A 16,258-nucleotide genomic window follows, 5' to 3' on the forward strand; every position below is an offset into this window, starting at 1 on the left:
GAAGGAAGGAAGGAAGGAAGGGGGAGGGGAGGGGAGGGGAGGGGAGAGGAAAGGAAAAAGGAAAGGAAAAAGAAAGCTGTGGTTGTTTGACTATGAATAGGTGCTTCTTAAACTACTTGAAAACTTAAAAACTACATACTTCTTTACCCTATAATAGTTTTGATTTCTCATTGTTTGAAATGTCTATAAAAATGTACTAAAATAGTGGTATCCTCAGCATTATTCTTCTGTGAATTAGCCATTTAAATAAATTGTACAGCGGTAATTGCATTTAGTTTTCCTAAGTATTAGTTTTCCTAAGTATTAAGTGATGATACTATGCTGAATGATGATTTCAGGAACATCAGGATCAGATTCCCCAGGACAGGCTGTGGAAGCTGAAGAGATAGTAAAACAACTTGATATGGAACAGGTGGATGAGATCACTACCAGTACTACTACGTCAACTAATGGAGCAGCTTACTCAAACCAAGCGGTTCAAGTGAGGCCATCGATAAATAATGGTTTAGAAGAAGCAGAAGAAACAGTTAATCGTGATATCCCACCCCTTACAGGTGAAAAAAAATTTCTTTTTTAAAAAAAACCTCTATCTTCATAAGTAGTAAATAAAAACATGGTATTATTTCTTAAATGAGCCAATTAAATGCTTAAATTTTTGTTTCTTGAAGTTAAAAAAAAAATTGAAACAAAACTTCATCCTGAAAATCCAAGTCATTATTTGCACCTGTAGGTCTGAGAGCACTACTTAGAAGCAGTTTCATACCTTGCTTCATCTGTAAATGATACCACCACCAACAACCTTGGGGACTTCTGTTCCTGGATCTCTTCCTGTATCCTATTGATGCTGCCTAACTCTGGATTCTTAAAAAGCCCTAACATAATTTCTGTGTTCCTGAGACAGTTAACATTAAAATGTGGAAACTATTTATTAACCTCTGAGAGCTGTGGTACAAAAAAGTATAAGATGAAGTTGTGGCTGAGTGTGGTGGTACACACCTGTAATCCCAGCACTCAGGAGTCTTTGAGTAGAAGGATTGCCTAGAGTTTGAGACCAGTCTGGGCTACATAGTGAGCTTAAAGCCAACCTGAACTATGTAGCAAGACCTTCTCTCAAAAATAGAGAGATTGTGGGTTGGGTTTTTTTGTTTTTTTTTTTGTCTTTTCTTTTTGAGATAAAGTCTGTATGCAGTTCAGGCTGGCCTTGAGTTCACTTTATAGTCCAGGCTGGTCTTGAACTCTGCGATCCTCCTGCCTCAGCCTCCTGAGTGCTGGGATTACAGGCCCGCACCATCACGCCCAGCTTCTACTGTTTGTAAAAGTGGGAAAAAAAAAACACTAAAGTTGGGCCCTCTTCTCCCTCTGGGACAGGTATTTGTTTTCTGTTCTTGTGGTACCACGTATTTGAGAGAGCCCAGAAGATCTGTGTTAGTTAAATACGATTTGGACCCATAATTCCAGCACTCGGGAGGCTAAGGCAGGAGATTCACCACGAGTTCAAGGCCAGCCTGAGCTAAATAGTGAGTTGAAGCCTAGCCTGAGTGATTAGTGAGGCCCAATCTCAAAAAAAAAAAAATTGTTATGAGGAAATAGAATAATATAAGTACTTATCTCAAATATAAAAGAGAAACATTTTTTAAATAACTGAAACAGCAGGAAGCTTTTTTTTTTTTTTGAGCCAAGTTCTCCCTATATAATGAGGCTGACCTTGAATTCACTATTCCAGGCTGGCCTTGAGTTCACAGTGATCCTCCCGCCTCAGCCTTCCCAAGTGCACCACCACCTCTGGCTACAACAGGAAACATTTTAAAGAAAAAATACACAGTTGTGAAGTGTCTACATAGTATAACCTAATGCTGTTGTGAAGAGAAAAGCAGCAAATAGAGGAAAGATATATTTTAAATTTATTAAGCAAAACATTCATATCTTTAATGTTAAGCACAAAATTTAATACTGAATCTTACAAGCAAATCAACAATATTATATAAATAGGGAGCTCATTCTTTGGTGGATAAAACTTGAATGACTTACCTTTGACCTATCATTTTATGTTGGTGACTTTACCCTGGGTTATAAGGCTAATGAATGGTAAAGTATAAAGTCCAGGGCTCTTGGCTTCTTGTTTGATGTTTGTTCTGTTTTTGTTTGATGTTTGTTCTGTTTTTGTGCTGTCTTAGTATTTATTTTTTCTAACAGCTGTGAAGCTGGAGAAGATAATTCTATAACTTCTGCGGTTTCTAGAGAAGAAAATAAGAGTGTAGTTGACCCCCTCATTCCTTTATTCCCTGAGCATGTGCACACATTTTTTTGGGATGGGAACTGTTGATACAGAATAGTAAGAGAAAATTACTATATAGTGTGATGAATACCATTGAAAATAAGTGAGCAAAGTGACACAGGCTCATTGCATTTACTGTGGGATGGTAAGATTAACAGAGGTAACATTGCTCATAAAAGATAAATACGAAAATAAAGTAAGAAAAAATGAAAACAAGCACAAAAGTACTACTTTTTCCAACTTTGAGAGTGTAGTCAAAGAGAACAAGAAGGATAGTTGGGTGCAGTGGTGTAAGCCAGTAGTTCTGGGACCTCTGGAGGCTGAGGTGGGAGAACCACTCAGTCCCAGGAGTTTAAGGGCAACATAATGAGACACTTAAAAAATAAATAAATAAAATACAAGGTTTTGAAGGTTAAATGTGATGAAGTAAGAAGAATACTTAGTTTGTAGAAACTCATTACATTCTTTCCTTTGTCTGAAGTTAAAGTAATTGGAAGATAGTTTCCATTATCCCCTGATTGGTATAAATTGTCACAGATTAATAAAGCTTCTGTACTATCTCTGATGTGCTACATTGGACATACATACTAGATGACCTTGTTTAAGAAGGTATAAATATATCATAATTGTAAAAAGAGTTTTTATCTTGAAAGACTATTATCCACCAACATTCCATTACTGTAGAGTGATTACAGCAATTTCATTGGGTTCCACCTTAAACTTTTTATCCCTGGCATATTACCTGCTTAGCTTGTAAGAAATCTTTGTCCTCTCCAATTTAAGTTGTAATCATTGTTTTAGAAAATTCTCAGTATATTTCTATAGTGTTATCAATTGATGCAACCTTAGTTTAAACAGAATGAATTATGTGGCATGAAATATAGATTTACCTCTTTGTTTTGTGTTTTTGTTTTTGTTTTGAGACAGAGTCTCACTGTGTACTTCAGGCTGGCCTTGATCTCACTGTGTAGTGTAACCCAGGCTGGCCTTAAACTTGTGATCCTTCCATCTCAGCCTGCCCATTGCTGGGATTACCAGTGTGTGCCACCACACTCACCTTAGAATTGCTTCTTGATTATAGTTGCTTGTAAGTTAGAAATAAGGTAAATTTTCTGAAGCAATGATTTCTATATAAAGTAGCATTTCTTTATAAGAAAGTTTTTCTTTTGCCCTCCTGTGTCTGGAACCAAAGACCTTGTGCACTCTAAGCCAGTGTTCTGCTGCTGAGCTACATCCCCAGCCCAGCCAGACAGCAGAGTTTCTTAACTTCTAAGGATCAAGATCATCGATAGGCTTGAAAGTCCTGAGACAATGTACATACATTTTGTGTATGTATATATGTATGTATGTATAGATGGATGGATGGTCTTTTTGAGACAGGGTCTCACTATGTAGTTCAGGCTGGCTAGGAGCTTACTTTGTAGCCCAGGCTGGTCTTGATCCTCCTACATGAAAACAAAAATCTTATATGTTAATGAGGTGTTCCCTATGATGATCAATGCATGCATACACTGTAACTTTTAAATGAGGTTAAACATTAAGCTCTTGAGGCATTTCTCTCCTTAGTAGTGAAAACATTCAGAATCCTTTCTTCTAGGCTTTTGAAATGTATAGCATATTATTGTTACCTGTGGTCACCCTCCTGTGCAGTCGCAACCCAGAACTCCTTGCTCCTATCCGTAGCTTGGTGTACTCACTGATCAGCTTCTTTCCTCTCACTCCTACCAGCCTCTGATAACCACCATTTAGTGAAATGAACTTTTTTAGGTTTTGAGTATGAGTGAGATCATGTTGTAATTGTCTTTCTGTGCCTGGCTTATTTCACTTAACCTAATGATCGCAAGTTCCATCCATATTGACGGGATAATAGACTTTGTTTTATTTTGTTTTGGTGGTGCTAGGGATCAAATCTAGGACTTTGCACATGCTAAGCAAGTTCTCAACCACTGGACTATATCCTAGTCCCTTAGTGGACTTTTTTATTTTAATAATAAAAGAAGGAAAACATATTAACAAACAGACATCCATTTACAAAACAGCATAAGAACAATGCACGCAATACAGTTACAGACAAAGTGGTAGGAAATGAACAATGGTTGTTGTATTACATATTGATATCTTCAAACGTTAGTGGTTTTCTTAAAGACTGTTCTAATGGATCTTAGAACTTTTAAAACCATATTTGAATCTATTGTCAGCATATATTCCACAGCCTATATGTGCAAGGTGATGTATTAACTGCTACAAGAGCACCACACAATCTTTATAATTATTACATGTAAACCCTATTCAGATAGAAATTAAATTTTTGTGGAGTATTATTTTTCTAGTAACTAGTAAATTTTAGCTGATAGGGATCTTCATTCTAGTCACTATGTGGGTTGCCATTTGTCTGTAGGTGTTACTTTTTCCCTTGGATGTAAAGTTCTTTCTGTTACTAAATTTCCTTCTAAATGTTGTTTACATATTATTTCTGTCAACCTAAAATATAAAGAACCTTGGGAAGATGTTTTATAGAAAGAGAAATACATACTTCCTGGTAAGCATTGAGTAAAAGTTAACATTTTCCTTTTGACTTTATTATAGCACCAGTAAATCCAGAGAGTGGTTATTCATCAGCCCATGCAGAGGCCACCTACGAAGAAGACTGGGAAGTATTTGACCCGTGAGTTGTTTCTGTGGTTTAAACATTTTTTCTTTCTTCCTGTAACATTTCAACTTTGTAATGGTGCAAAAAAGATATGTATTCAGTAAAAAGCTTACTTTGAAGTTTGATTTTTTTCCTGGACTAGCAGTGTGTGGTGGGATACTTTCTTGTGATGCTGGACCAGCTGCAACTCTCAGTCAGCCGTGTGATAAGGAAGACAGCCAATGCTCTGCATTGTACTTTATTGCTAAATATTGGTATTTGGTAGGTTAGGTATATTGAATGCATTTTCAACTTACGATATTTGTAATTTAAGATAGGTCTATGAGAAGGTAATCCCATTGTAAATGAGGAACATCTATTTTACAAAGAACATGATCTGCAGGTAATTAACTTTTACTGAGTTAAGGAGTTTCAGTTTGTACTTTTCCACTTTTACATACATGTTTTGTAAGTCTAGTTTACTTGGTTAGGTATGCTTTGCTTTAGGCTGAACTTAGTATTATGCTTTCTAAAGAAACGTTGAAATTTTCATAAAATTTGATTTATAGCTATTATTTCATCAAACATGTTCCACCACTGACAGAAGAACAACTAAATAGGAAACCTGCTCTTCCATTGAAAACAAGAAGCACACCAGAATTCTCCCTAGTTTTAGACCTGGTAAGTGTATTATCTATAGCAGTAGAAAGAAGAGAAATTCTCTTCTAAAGTAATCGTTTAGAATACCTAAAAGAATACAGGGAAAGCTGGTGCAGTGGTGCACACCTGTAATTGCAGCATTGAGGGAGGCTGAGGCAGGAGGACTACAATTTTGAATCCCATCTGGGCAACTTTGTGAGACACTGTCTCAAAACAACAAAAATGCCTGGGGATACAGCTCAGTGGTGGAGTGCCTCTGGGTTCAGTTTTTGGTACTGGGGGAGAAATATGAATGAATGAGTAGCTATCACTATATATATCTATATATCTCTCTCTCTATGTATAGATATAGATATATATCCCCTAGATGTTCTGAAATGCCTTTGTTTAAGTACAGTTTAATGGTACAATTTCCAGTTTAGTTTGGGTCAGGTATTCTTTTTGAAAATAAATCAGACTTACTTTCTTTTTGCAGTCCTGGAGATCAAGCCCAGGGTCTTAATGTGTTAGACATGTGCTCTACCACTGGGTACCCCAGCCTGTGATTTCCTTATTATCTCCCAAGAAATTCTAATTTTATTTCATTAGAAATACGCCTAGAAAGCGCAAGGTCGTGAGTTCGGTTCCCGGTACCGGAGAAAAACCAAAAAAAAAAAAAAAAAAGAAATACGCCTAGATTTCTTCTGTTCCATCAGGTTCCCATATTTCCCTGAATGATTAAATATAACTTGGGTCTGAGTAAGTTAACTGCAAGAGTAAACTCTTTCCTGTTTTTATTTTTGCACATTATGTAAAAACAGTAAACTATTAATAGTGTCAAAGAGATCAAATTTTAATCTCTTCACACAGGCTACTAAAGCCTATCATAAGCTCTCTTGATGTGATGTAAAATTTATATTTTAGCTGGCTGTGGTGATGCACACAGCTATAATCGCAGGACTTGGGGATGGTGAGATAGGAGGATAGCCACACGTTTGAGGCCAGCCTGAACTACATACAGTGAGACCCTATCTCAGAAAAAAATTGTATTTTAGCTGGGTGTGGTAGCACAAACCTGAAATCTCCCAGCACTGTGGGAGACTGAGGCAGGAGGATCCAAAGTTCAAGCACATCCTGGGCAGTTCAGCAACTTTCTGAAAATAAAAGGGTGTAGCTCAACATGAAGGCCCTTGGGGTCGGTCCCCAGCCAGTACTCCAACAAATGTAAAATAATTATAAAAGCAAAGACCTCTACTTTAGGGTTCATGAGAGGTTTGAAAACAGTATCTTACATCTTTTGCTAAGACAATTTAATATATAGTCATTACACTTATCACCTGCCTACACTTTTGTCATATTGGCAAAGGGAGTATCTTATTATATAGGAAAATATATCATTTTTAAATATTTGTCACTGGTACCCTATAATTAGAGATGTGGTTTAGTTCTCATAAAAAATTTATCTTCAATTTCCAGTACAAAAAAAAATTTAAAAAAAATTATCTTGAAGGTAGAGACTGTTCTTTTAAGTTTCTAATTAATATATAATATAGTTGTGAGAGTTCATTGCCATAGCCTTTACCTGGCCAAAGAGACATATATAAAAAGTACTGCCTGGATCTTAAAGTACTTTTCTTTTTCTTCTCTTTTTCTCTTTCTCTTCCCCTGCCCCTTCTCCTTTTCCTTTTGTGGTCTGGGGATTGAACTAGGGCCTTCTCACTGTGCTACATCCTCAGTAATTCTTTTGAGTGTTTTTTTTTTTTTTGTCTTTTTGAGACAAGGTCTCACCATGCAGTTCAGGCTGGTTTTGAACTTTGTAGCCCAGGGTGGCCTTGAACTCACAAGGATCCTCCTGCCTCAGCCTCCTGAGTGCTGGGCTTACAGATGTGTGCCACCACACCCAGCTTCTTTGGAGTTTTTTGTTTTTGTTTGTTTTGAGACCAGGGACTCCCTAAGTGACCAAGCTGCACAGTTTATCTGGCTCTAAGATACTTTTAGATGAGTAAAAAAAAAAAGTTTTAGAACTGATTATGACTAGTTGGATTTGAGTACAAGTTAGAGGTAAAGTGAAAGATTTTTCTTGATTTTTACATTAGGTGTTCACGAGGTCATGATACTAAGTTTGGCCATATTATTTTGACTCCAATGTGAAAGATAAGAATTTGTTGAGCATAAATAATTTTATAGAAGTAGATGAAGAATGATAAAATTTTAATAAGCTGAAAATGATGTAGTAAAAATTTTTAATTCACTTGTAGGAAAGATGATACATTTTCTTAAGAGGCTGACAGAATACTTGAAATGTGTATGTAGTCTGATTGGCTGTTAAAGGAGGCATAACTAGAGCACAGTATTTTTGCTCTTTGCCTCCTCAAAGTTTAATTTAGGTTAAAAGAACACATCAGCTAATAGTAAGATATGGAATCAAAACCTGTGGTCATTCATGCTTCATTTTAATTTACCTTCAAACACTGGAAATTTTAGGGGTAGTGATTAGCAGCTTTATTTTTTAAAGAAAAAGCTGGGTGTGGTGGCACACACCTATAATCCTTGTACTCTGGGAAACTGAGGAAGGAGGGTCAAAAGTTGAGGAAAAAAACTGAGGAAGCTGGTCCAAAGCCCAGCTTGGGCCACTTAGCAAGAGCCTGTCTAAAAATAAAAATTTTAAAGGGGTTAAAGATTTAGCTGAGTTCAAAAATCTTGAGTTCAATTCCCCAGTATCGCCCTGCCCCAGAAAATCCTGTCACTTAATCATTTAATACTAACGGAAGCCTTGCTTTTGTTTTTAAGCATTTATGACTTGAGAAATACAAATATTTGCATTTAAGAAGTCTTGTTTTCTTACTCTGTTAATGAGAAAACAGGATCTGGTAATCAAAAACAAGTTTTCATTGACTGCTATTTAAACAACATCTGTTCCTATTGTAAGGTTCTTTAATGGAAAGTTGAAGATAAGGAATTATGTGAGAATATATATATACATATATATACACACACACACATATGTATGTTGTATGTACTATGAATGATTAAATTCTAAACTTACATTTGCTAAGTGTAAAAAATATATGTGTGATTTTAATAGAAAGTTGGCAACTGCAGAGTTCAGAGCAGTGGTTCTCAAACCTGAGAATACATCAAAACCACCCGAATAGCATGTTAAGCCAAAGATTGCTGGGCTCCATTCCCAGTGTGTTTATTAATACCAGAAATGGACGGGACTGGGGATATAGCTCAGTGGCATAAGTGCCTGCCTGGCAAGCACAAGGTCCTGAGTTCGGTTCCTGGTACCAAAAAAAAAAAAAATCAGAAATGGAGCGGGAGAACTTCATTTGCATTTCTGATTAGTTCCCAGATAGTGGTGGTGCTGTTTATTGGTCGAGGAACTACCGCTACATTTGAGAACAAGTGATTCCTATCCTAAATTGCTAATATCACATATAATAATATATGAATGTAAAACTCTACATATGAATGGATGCTTTAATTTTTTTTGTAATTGTGGTTACATAAAGTTATTTGACATTTCTTTCAATACAGTTTCATTCAACATGTTTTTTTTTTTTTTATTTTAAGGATGAAACACTAGTGCATTGTAGTCTAAATGAGCTAGAAGATGCAGCACTTACTTTTCCAGTCCTTTTCCAAGATGTGATATATCAGGTAATTAAAAAAATTTTTAACTTGATTTTTGGCCTCTTAGGTCATATTTTAAGCAAAACAAAACAAAACAAAAAACCAAAAACTTTTTAACTTGATGTTCAGTGTGTTTTTCTGTAGATTTTCTGATGGATTTCATCAGTCTTTGTTAACACAAAGTAGCATTCATGCTAGATAGTTACATAAAATATTAATTTGTTAACAAAAGAACACTAACTTTTCTTACCCAGTGATATTTGCTAGTTTCATAATCTGTTTGCCAGCAGGTGGAGGCAGGAGCACTGATATAGATCCTTAGGAGGAGCATGCCAGGTTATAACACCTGGTGGTGTCCCCCCCCCAGTGTAATTAATATAAAGAAAACTCATTCCTTGTTGGTCATTTTAATTTCTGATAGCAGTATCATCTGTAAAATTCTGGTTTAATAGGCCTACTTTATATTGATCACAAAAGTCAAGGATACTCTTCTAGTTGCTACTTTACCTAGAGTTTGGTATTTCTCTCATCTGTGTGATGGGAAGGGAACCATGCAGAATATATAGTTAAGATTTCACTGTGGATATTGTCTGTTGGCCATATTTTTAAGATCTCTTTGCGTGAAGATTATATTAAGTGAAAAGTATTTTTCCATGTTGGCTGTTCCGTTGTTTATTAATTAGTACTATATTCCTATGTACCAGTTGTTGAAAGATTGGGGAAGGGTCAAAAGAGTTTGTTGTTTATCACAAGGAAGCCAACCTAGGGGTTAACTACATAGACCCATGAAGCATTTACTGTGTGGATAATAAAAAGGTTTTGTGGCTGTTTATGTGCTCTTTATAGGCAGTTAGAATGTGGTTGTAGTTTTCTTGGCAGATTTTAGTTGCTGTCTCACAGGAATTATAAAATTTCAGAGTTAGAAGTTTGTGCTTCAGGGCTACTTTACCAAATTTCTCTAGTAATGAGTCGTAAAATTTATTTTAGCAGTAATTATCAGTTCTACTTTATTGTAGATAAAGGACATGGTAGTATCTGAATAGTATATTCTCCTTTTTATGTAAACTAATTTTAGTTATGATAATCAGGATAAGCAAAATATACATAAAGGATTATAAAGGATTTTAAGATGTTTCTTTTCCCTTTTAACTGGTTATTATTTGGTTTAAGGCGATTCTTTTTCTTGATAAGACATTCTTTACCAAATAGGTTACTCTTGTTTATTGCCCATCAAAAGTAGTTTTTTGGCAAATGTAAATAGTATAGTATTAACTTAGCTTTGACTGTTTAGCTCAATAACCTGGTTGGTGTTTTGTTGGTGTTTATTTTATTTTATTTTTTTTCAAGATAGTGTTTGAAAACTGGCTTTAGGGCTTTGAGTTTGGAAAGAAAGCTACTTGAAAAATATAGGTAAATAATGATTTGGAGATGACTCTTCTTAAGCTTCCAAATTTGAAAATAATTTCCTTCAGATGGTTTTGGGTCTGTTTATGTAATTTTTAATAGTGAAATAAGAAACCTGGAAAGTTAGGACCATAAAGTTGAATCTTTTTTTCTTATTGTTCCCACCATTTCTGCTTTAACTCTTATCTTTTTAAAAGTTCTTACTATTTTAATATGGATCTGGATAGTTGTCTTATTTTGAAGAGGCTTATAGCAATACATATTGACTAATACTTTACTATACCTACCTCTGGAATTCTAAGAACTCTTTATATTCTATATTTTGAAACTGAAACTGAAAAAGAAATGATCTAAATTGTAATGACCAGAGTTTGAATCTTAGAAGCTATAGAGATGGTTCTATTTTAATACTATGATTTATTTACTACATCAAGGACAGAATTTAGTTCACTTTCAGTAAATTTTTGAGTATGTCCATAGTTAACATTGAGTATATTCCCTTGGATTTCTGGTTTGGCATAGCCAGACATTCTCTCTGCTTTTTTAAAAAAAATTGCTGAAGAAATCTTTGGGTTAGGGTTCCCCTAGTTTTTTCAGACCAGCAAGCTCCCTTTAAACAGGGAATGATGTCTTTTAAACTTTCAGTGGTGTTGTCTCCATCTACTGGCAAAGAAGAAATATACACAAGGGTCTGTGATGATCTAAGAGATTTTGGAGAAACCACATTATTAGGTAAGATGTAACTTACATATTTAACCACTATGCTGTAATGTGGACCACTTAAAGGTAGAAACCTGTAAAATACTGTATATACTCTTTATTTTAAAAATTTGAGGTAAAATTTACATAATATGAAAGTAACTATTTTCCAGTGAATACATATGAAATATGTCAGTCAGTTCCATAGTATTATATTCTATCTCTTCTCCTCTACCCCATGCCCCCTTTCTTTTTCTATGAAGATAGGATCAGATCCTTTATCTGAATCAAGGCCAGATGAGACTTACTTTTTTGTTGATGTTGTTTTTATAACGTTGTTATGGTTGATCCATATCTAATTTTAATTCTACATATCATTTCTTTCATTTTGAAATAATTTATAGGGTAAATTCTAGTACATGTATCTTAATAATCTTCTATATACACAGTTGGCAGACTTGTTATAAAAGGCCAGTTGAAAATATTTTAGGTTCTGTGATCATTGTTGCAGTACTTTTTCTGCCATAGTAGCCATAAATAAAAAAGCATGGCTGTGTTACAATAAAACTTTGTTTACAAAAATAAGTGGAGGGATATATTTGGCCAGTAGGCCATAGTTTGCTGATACATGGCCTAATAATTATGAGAGTATATACAGTAAATTTACATACTCATTCTAAAGGAAAGCAAGTAATCAAATGCTCATTAAAATTTTTGTTATCATATATAGAAAATTTAAATTAGGTCCACAGAAATCTGGTTGTGAGCTTTCCTAGTTTTTTTCCCCAGGTCAAAGCTTGAGGGAACTTTGAGGTGGCCACTCTTCACCTTTAAATATTGCCCGACTAGCTGGGCGTGGTGGCACACACCTGTAGTCCCAGCACTGGGGAGGCTGAGGCAAGAGGATCACTGTGAGGCCAGCCTGGGCTACAAAGTAAGTTCAAGGCCAGCCTGAACTGCCTAGTGAGACCCTGTCTCAAAAAGACAAAAACAAAACAAAACAAAAAAATAACACCCCAAAAAACAAATAGATACTGTCTGACTTCATGATACATACTCTTTATTTGATTGATAAGTAGGAATAAACTTGATTAATGAAAGTGTTAGAATTTTTGAGCAGGTAGATTATTGAAGTCTAAATTTTGTACATATTTGAATTTCATTTCATTAGAGAACAAAACATGTAAAAAATCCATCTTAAAAAGTTAATGTGCTAGGCCGGGGATATAGCTCAGGGGTGTATCGCCTGCCTGGCAAGCGTGAGGTCCTGAGTTCAGTTCCCAGTACAACCCTCACACATGAAAAACCAAAAAAACAAAGTTAATGTACTACCACTGTATGGGGTAAATAGGTTACAGTTTCTTGTGTAAGGATACAGTCATTTAAATGAAGAACTGATTTAAAATAGGATATGGCACTCACAAAGGCAAAATGTATAGATTTTTCTTTGAATTGGTGTTTTAATGAGTTTTTTTTTCCTGAAAATTGTTTTATAAGTAGTTATTGGGCAAGGATTTATTCATAAATGGTAAAAATGCATTTGATATCTGGAAAAACAAGTGCATGATCACTTCCAGTGCACATGTTTAATCTGTATATTTAGTTTATATTGACACGTTTTCAGGAAATCCATCTCATGGTGTTTCTCAGTTAAGAGGTCTCCACTGTATTTAGTTTCTGTTCCTGCAGATCCACCAATTCAAGACTGTAGGTCATCTCACTCCCTCTTCCATCCAGAAGATGACTTCTATCCACAAGCAGGACTGAATCAAAAGACATTTTTCACTTAGCTCTTGAGCTGAAACACCTCCTCAATGACCTTCCTCTATCTCCATCAAGAACTGGAGCTCAATTTTTTGAAGATGTAATAGAGCTACTCAGCCCAAACGTGGCTGTTTGAAGACAAAAAGAAGATACCTCATATGTTTCACCACAGTGCAGCCAAACGTAACTGTGTTGTCCAACTCCTCAATTCTGTAAAGTATGGCAGGGGAATCTGATTTTTTGATTGTTCACCAATAAGACTTTAGCCAGTCAGTGGCTTTCTGAAGATCAGTAAAATCAACAGACTTTGGGTCAGCTGTCCAGAAATCAGATTGTGGTAAGCACTCAAGGAGAGAGATAGGATCTTATAGGGAGCTACTCACACAGGATGCTTTTGTTTTATTGGTAAAGGTTCCTTTTATGGGAAAAGTTGGGGAGGGGGAGGAGGTGGGGTGCTCCATGGTTAGCAGAGTTCATCCTCTTCCTATTATTATAGTTTGTTCCTTGGAAATTTTATAGCATAGGATAATTTTTATACCACAAAATGAGAATTAGAGGGTCAGTGTCTTCTTTTCTTTTCTGTACACTTTCCTAGAAAAGTTAACTTTATTTGCTCCATGAAGAAAATCGTTTAAGGGAGAAAATTCATAGTAAAAAGCTAATTGTACTTTTTCTTTCCACAAATTCTGAATATTACCAACCAAGAAGCATTTTTAATTGTTGAACTTCATCAATAGTATATATGTATGTTTGTGCCTTAAATATAACATTTGGAATCATAGACACTTAGTATTGAAGATAATAGTTTAACAGAGAACAATATTTTGATAATTGCAAATAATATTTAAAATATTACAAAGTAATTTTAGATTAATTTTCCAATCCTTATTAGTAAGTATAGTAAATCATTTTTAGATTAAAAAAAGAAAGACACAGATTAACTTTTACAGTTCTGTCCTTCACCAAACCAAAAAAAAAATGTATTTCATGGGAAATTCTTTGTTTTAAAACATGTGTTTCAAAATTAGAAGCAGTTCATTAAGAAAATATACTGTGTGGAATATTCTTGTTTAATACTCAAAAATATATTTAAGAGGTGACAGTTGATTACTAAACTTACTAAATTGAAGGCTTCATTCTCTTTGAACCTCAGAGTTTGTTTTTATTGTTTTGTTTTGTTTTTTTGGGTTTTTCTCCGGTACCGGGAACCGAACTCACGGCCTTGCACTTGCCAGGCAGGTGCTTTTGCCGCTGAGCTAAGTCCCCAGCCCCCAGAGTTTGTTTTTAAAGATGTTTTTATTTCACCAAAATGGTTACTTTTTTTGCCTTTAAATAACAAAATTGTTAACATAAACAAGTCAGAAGTTTCTGTGTACTTATTTAAGCATATGTAGAAATAAAATGGCCAGTTTTACTTGGTTGAAGAGTCTGTGTCATTGAAAAATTTTAATATGTCATCTATATTAATAAGTTAAGCTTTAGTTTATGCAACTTGGACTCTTAAACGGATTTCCCTGTCTGTCATCCTTCCCCTTGTTTTTGGAGACAGGGTGTCAGTATGTAAACCAGGCTGACCTTGTTTTCAACTTTGTAGCCCTAGTCTGTTGTCAAACTTGTGATCCTACTGCCTTAGCCTCCTAATTGCTAAGAGTACAGGCATGTGCCACTAGGCCTGGCCCCCTAAAAAGAAAAAGCCCCTTTCAAATCTAATCTGATTCTAATCTGTTCATCCCCAGATTCATCCCCCTATAAATACTGTCCCCATATGTGTAATTTAATCCCAGTGCTCTTTAAGGACAAAGCAAGAGGATTGTGAGTTTGAGCCTAGTCTGGGCAACCTAGCAAGACTATGTCAAAGCTGGAGTTGTAATTCAGTGGGAAGGCCCTGGGGTAAAGCCACAAAATAAAACAAAAAACACCTGTTCCAAACATCCACCTACGTTTTACTGGAACTTTATGAAACCAAAACAGGAGTAAAACACCTCAGTGAGCTATGAAGATGAAGCCTCTGTGCGCCTACCTAAACAACCTTTCTTGGAGGAAGTTTGGGTTTTGTCAGTGTACTCTGATACTGATGTTAAGAAAATGTTAATTGAAAACACTGTCAACTGAGAGTCATTACCTTCCCTCTTCCATCCAGAAGAATAGATTACAGTGGTATCTCAGTTCATGAATTTATTTTGTTCTGCAATTTTGGAAAAGATGGCCACATTTCTGTTTGTGTGAGAAAGATGACCATAGTTGGGTTTCTCACCAGATGCAGAGTTTGCAAACAAAAACAAAATTTTGCTGAATACTTCTGTTTGTGAATCAAATTATTTGCAAACAAAAACGTTCATGAACCAAGGTACCACTGTATAGATGTAGGACCTCTTGGAATTGTGGTTGCCCAATTCTGCCCCATTCAATTATACTAGTTTTAGCTGTTCTCCTTACTGGTTACCTTTAAATAATGGGGTGGATAATAACAGCTAATAGCTGCTGGCACTTTAAATGTGGTAGGGTAGGCACTATTCCAGATGCTTTATAGGTACTTATTTCTCACAGTGGCACTATAAAATAGGTACTGTTACACCCCTTTCATCAGTAAGAAAACTGAAATGTCCAGGAGGGTTGAAAAATTGTCAGAACCACTTGTATACCTACTTACCTACCAGTTGCAAATAACATTTCATTGTTCACAATCCCCAGCCTTGTATATTTGCTTTAATTCTTTTTTCTAATTAATCACTAATCATCTTTTTGTTCAAAGAAAAAGGGTCTCCCTATGTAGTCTAGGCCAGCCTTAAACTTGTTGTGTAGCCCATGCTTGGTTCAAACTCATGCTTCTGCTCCTCCTGCTCCACCTATATACCTTCTGTCCCACGTGTGTTCCCTCTATGGTTGAACCTATAGCCCTGTATATGCTAAGCATGCCACTCTACTAGCTATATCACTAGTCCTTGAATTTACCATTTTAAAAACCTATTGCTATTATATATCACTAAATTCAAAGGATAGCATAGAGTGTATCAGTGAGGTTTCTTTATTAATGTTGGGACCATATTGTCAGGGTTTAAAATTAATTTAGAAATACTTTTCTTTAGAACCACATGTACAATATTTTTTTCTAGGCTTTTGCATAAAGTTTGAAACCTTATCTTTGAGTAGGGCTTTTTTATTTTGCATTTTTGATTGTTATGACATAGATCAAGGTTTGATAGTAGTCAGAA

General features: G+C 35.4%; 1 protein-coding gene across 3 annotated transcripts in view; it reads left to right on the forward strand.

Annotated features, from left to right (window-relative positions):
* The window catches only part of Ctdspl2 (CTD (carboxy-terminal domain, RNA polymerase II, polypeptide A) small phosphatase like 2), a 75,693-nt gene that overhangs the window by 41,028 nt on the left and 18,407 nt on the right, over positions 1-16,258 (forward strand). For all 3 annotated transcript variants that reach the window (XM_005381418.2, XM_005381416.2, XM_013512468.1), the window contains exons 5-8: positions 339-554; positions 4,862-4,940; positions 5,474-5,585; positions 9,120-9,206. In XM_005381418.2, coding sequence (XP_005381475.1) covers positions 339-554; positions 4,862-4,940; positions 5,474-5,585; positions 9,120-9,206 — 494 coding nt within the window. The remainder of the gene's footprint in view (positions 1-338; positions 555-4,861; positions 4,941-5,473; positions 5,586-9,119; positions 9,207-16,258) is intronic.

Source organism: Chinchilla lanigera, unplaced genomic scaffold, assembly GCF_000276665.1.
Source record: "Chinchilla lanigera isolate Chin_1 unplaced genomic scaffold, ChiLan1.0 scaffold00015, whole genome shotgun sequence".
NCBI lineage: Eukaryota > Metazoa > Chordata > Mammalia > Rodentia > Chinchillidae > Chinchilla > Chinchilla lanigera.